We start from the raw sequence: 5,000 nt of genomic DNA, 5'->3' as shown, positions 1-5,000 counted from the left end.
CAATCTCCACTTTGGTCTCGTCTGTCCAAAGGACATTGTTCCAGAAGTCTTGTGGTTTGTTCAGATGCAACTTTGCAAACCTAAGCCGTGCTGCCATGTTCTTTTTAGAGAGAAGAGGCTTTCTCCTGGCAACCCTTCCAAACAAACCCCTACAAATCATCCTCACACATCCTCTTTCTATCCATGCTTCTCCTCCTCGCTTCTGAGGATATCTCTCCCAATCCTGGTCCCTGCCTTATTTCTACTTGCTCTCGTCCTCTCCTCCCACATGCAACTTCTACTCTTTCTGGTGTCAACCCCTCCAACCTCATACCCATTGCCTGCCACCCTCCCTCCTCTCTCCCTTTCTCCTGCCACCATCCCTCCTCTCTCCCATTCTCCTGTGCCCTTTGGAATGCAGCCAGATATCTCAAAATGGGGTTGATAATCGTATCTCATAATGTAAAGGGCATGAATAGCCCTGGTAAGAGACGAGTGGCATTTGCAGACTATCAGAGAAAACAGACTGATATTATATTAGTCCAAGAGACACATTTTAGCACTAACAGTTCACCAAAATACCTGGACAAACATTTCAGGCAATTTTACCTCTCATCTTCCACTAAGAACAAAAAAGGGGTAGCGGTTATATTCCACAATAAGTGTTCATTTAAAGCTGAAAAGATAATTAAAGATAAGGAAGGTAGATATCTGATATTAATAGGCTCAATCAATGGACAAATACTAACATTAGCGTCTATATACGCCCCAAGCAATCACGACCCTACCTTCTTCACGCTAGTTTTCAAAAAGTTGAATAAAGTCGCACAAGGTCCAATGATAGTAGCTGGAGATTTTAATACAACCCTCAATCCTAAACTCGACAGATTGGGCCCACCACAGCGGAATGCTAAAAATGTCTCACACACACTGCGCTGGGCCTGAAAGAGAATAACCTTTTAGATATTTGGAGGGAACAACACCCGTATGACAGAGATTATACATTTTTCTCACACCCTCACTCGTCTTATAGCGGGATCGACTACTTCTTTGTCTCCAGCAGACTGGTCCCAAAGATCTCCCATACCGGGATCCATGATATTTCATGGTCAGATCATGCACCTATAGAGCTAAGGTGCACACAATTAATTCTAGACCGACCTGGAGCAAACTGGAAACTGAATGAATCCCTTTTGAAAAACCCAGAGATTTCCCAATTAGTAGCTGAAGAAATAAAACAATATTTGAAACTAAACGTCGGTTCGGTGAGCTCCACCTATCCCTCTGGGAGGCCCATAAGGCTACGTTAAGGGGGATTCTCATTAGTATAGCGTCTAGGAGAAAGAAGGAAAGGGAGGCAAAAATCTGGTTGTTACAAGCTAAACTAAAAGACCTCTCAGACAAACAAAACAATAATCCAACCATCCTTAAAAAACTAAAGGATGTAAAAATAGAATTGAACTTACTGTTAACCTCCCAGGCTGATATTTCCCTGAATTGGTCAAAGAGGAAGTTATTCCGGCAATTTGATTGGTTCAAGGGCCGTCACGTGACAGCCCTTGAAAAATCTAATTTTGCCGGCTACCAGTTTTCACGATGGCGACGTCACTCCGTCGCTTTGTTGCCGTCGCTCGCACTATAAGCGCACGCGGTGGCAATGCTTTTGTTTTCGGGCGACGTTGGGTCGCTGGCACTATAAGCATGGCCTTATCTGCCACCAGGCTATGTGCATTATGATGTCACAGATGAACTTACGCCCGATAAATACAGACATACAGGACCCCAGAGAAGGACATACCTTTGGGACTGTTATATGAGCACCTCTCGCTGTCCAGCTCAGAGGGGGGGGTCTGTATCTGCAGGTTAAAGGACGCATCCATTGTGACCCTAGATATCCAGTCTTCGTAGGCGTTGAGCTGGGTGTACACCCCGGGGGAAGGGGCGCCCCCCAACACCCTCTCCTTGCATTGCTCCCCGAAGCTCCGGACCCCCACCAAGAACCACGTTCCGTTCTCCATACAAACCAGGGGCCCCCCCGAGTCACTCTGCAGAGATCGAGGGAATAGGGTAAAGCGGGTTAAGCAGGCAGTTTATTTCCACAGCCACAAGGGGGGATTAACACCCTATTTTCATCACTAAATGGGGTTCCTACAATGCAATACTCCAATCTCACCACTAGAGGGACCCCATCCACTTTAATGTTGTATTTTCACCACTAGACGAAGACCCTCGCTGTATAATGCCCTCATTTTCACTACTTGAAGGAGCCCAGAACAGTGTAATGCCATATTCTCACCACTAGAGGGAAACTCCCATACTGCAATGCTCTATCCTCACCACTAGATGGAGCACAGCACACTGTAATGCTCTATTCTCACCACTAGAGGGAGACTCCCATACTGTAATGCCCTATCGTCACAACTAGATGGAGCCCAGCACACAGTAATGCTCAATCCTCACCACTAGATGGAGCCCAGCACACTGTAATGCCCTATTCTCACCACTAGATGGAGCACAGAACACTGTAATGCCCTATTCTCACCACTAGATGGAGCACAGAACACTATAATGCTCTATCCTCACCAATAGATGGAGCCCCTCACAATGAAATACTGTAAAACCTGTTTCTCACCACTAGATGGAGCCCCTCATACTGTAATACCCGTTTCACACCATTAGATGGAGCCCCTCACACTGAAGTACTGTAAAACCTGTTTCTCACCACTAGATTGAGCCCATCACACTGTAATGCTCTATCCTCACCACTAGATGGAGCCCAGCACACTGTAATGCTGTATTCTCACCACTAGATGGAGCCCCTCACACTGAAATGCTCTATTCTCACCACTAGATGGAGCCCATCACACTGTAATGCTCTATCCTCACCACTAGATGGAGCCCATCACACTGTAATGCCCTATTCTCACCACTAGATGGAGCACAGAACACTGTAATGCTCTATCCTCACCACTAGATGGAGCCCAGCACACAGTAATGCTCTATCCTCACCACTAGATGGAGCACAGAACACTGTAATGCTCTATCCTCACCACTAGATGGAGCACAGCACACAGTAATGCTCTATCCTCACCACTAGATGGAGCACAGAACACTGTAATGCTCTATCCTCACCACTAGATGGAGCACAGAACACTCTAATGCTCTATCCTCACCACTAGATGGAGCCCAGCACACAGTAATGCTCTATCCTCACCACTAGATGGAGCACAGAACACTGTAATGCTCTATCCTCACCACTAGATGGAGCCCAGCACACAGTAATGCTCTATCCTCACCACTAGATGGAGCCCATCACACTGTAATGCTCTATCCTCACCACTAGATGGAGCCCATCACACTGTAATGCTCTATCCTCACCACTAGATGGAGCACAGCACACTGTAATGCTCTATCCTCACCACTAGATGGAGCCCCTCACACTGTAATGCTCTATCCTCACCACTAGATGGAGCCCATCACACTGTAATGCTCTATCCTCACCACTAGATGGAGCACAGCACACTGTAATGCTCTATCCTCACCACTAGATGGAGCCCCTCACACTGTAATGCCCTATTCTCACTTCCATTCACTAGAGCAGGGGTGGCCAACTTCAGTCCTCAAGGGCCACCAACGGGTCAGGTTTTCAGGATATCCCTGCTTCAGCAAAGGTGGTGCTGTCATTCTGACTGAGCCATTGATTGAGCTGCCTGTGCTGAAGCAGGGATATCCTGAAAACCTGAGCTGTTGGTGGCCTTTGAGGACTGGAGTTGGTCGCCTCTGTTCTAGAGGGAGCTCATCACACTGTAATTCCACACTCTCACCACTAGATGGAGCCCAGCACACTGTAATGCTCTATTCCCACCACTAGATGGAGCCCAGCACACTGTAATGCTCTATTCCCACCACTAGATGGAGCTCCTCACACTGTAATGCCGTATTTTCACCACTAGGTGGAGCCCCCTAACGCTGTAATGCTGTATTCTCACCACTAGATGGAGCCCCTAACACTGTAATGCTGTATTCTCACCACTAGAGGGCGCCCCTAACATTGTAATGCTGTATTCTCACCACTAGATGGAGCCCCTAAAACTGTAATGCCATATTCTCACCACTAAATGGAGCCCCTCATACTGTAATACCTGTTTCTCACCACTGGATGGAGCACCTCCTACTGTAATACCTGTTTCTCACCACTAGATGGAGCCCCTAACACTGTAATGCTCATGACATAATAATGTATTTTTATACCACCAGAGGGGGCTGATCGCACATTGTTACATTATTATCCCCGTGGGGGGGTTGTGCCCTCACATAGCCATGACCCATTCTCCCTAGCAGAGAAAGGCCCCTCACACTGACGCCTCTCACTCACCAGGCACTCGCTCCCCTCCTCCTCCTTGTATGAAGCGCAGACCATGCCCGGCAGGATGGACACACTGTGATTGGCTGAGTTTGGACGGCTGTAGATACAGTTGCACTCATTGGGACCAATCAGCTCCAGCTTCACGCCCCGCGGGGGCCCCACCTTGCCATCTGTCATACAGGAAGAAGGCAGGGTCAGGATGGCACCTATCACCCATGTACCTACCTCCCACCCCCCAACACACAGCGAGGAGTAATACCCTCATATAGGGCTGATACTGAACTTTCTGGAGCAGAAGATCACCAGACCAGAATATAACACTGATACAGCCCTTTATGGCCGAGAAGAAGATGATACCTCTATATAAAGCTGATACAGAGCTGAATGGACCAGTATGACAGTAACACCCCTATATAAGCTACATGTGGATCAGAAGATTGCCAGGCCCCAGGAAAGGCTCATATAAAGTGGTATGGAGCGAAAGATTGTGAGACCCCAATATACAGCACTGAATTGAATAGTGAGACTGTAATACTTCTATATAAGGCTCATACAGAGCTGTATGGACCAGTGAGACCGTGATACCCCAAAGATCCCAAAAGTCTTGTGTCAGAGTTTACCTCTCATTTGACTCTCTGCTACAGAGGGCCCCCCT

The 5,000-nt window shown here is 47.5% G+C and overlaps 1 protein-coding gene across 1 annotated transcript in view; it reads right to left on the bottom strand.

The window, feature by feature from the left end:
• The window catches only part of LOC142476827 (polyserase-2-like), a 25,214-nt gene that overhangs the window by 13,898 nt on the left and 6,316 nt on the right, over positions 1 to 5,000 (bottom strand). The window contains 2 exon segments of the mRNA XM_075581983.1: positions 1,778 to 2,024; positions 4,355 to 4,515. Of these exon segments, the coding sequence (XP_075438098.1) occupies positions 1,778 to 2,024; positions 4,355 to 4,515 (408 nt within the window).

This window comes from Ascaphus truei, unplaced genomic scaffold (assembly GCF_040206685.1).
Source record: "Ascaphus truei isolate aAscTru1 unplaced genomic scaffold, aAscTru1.hap1 HAP1_SCAFFOLD_1749, whole genome shotgun sequence".
Lineage (NCBI taxonomy): Eukaryota > Metazoa > Chordata > Amphibia > Anura > Ascaphidae > Ascaphus > Ascaphus truei.
This window is presented reverse-complemented; position numbering and strand designations above follow the sequence as displayed.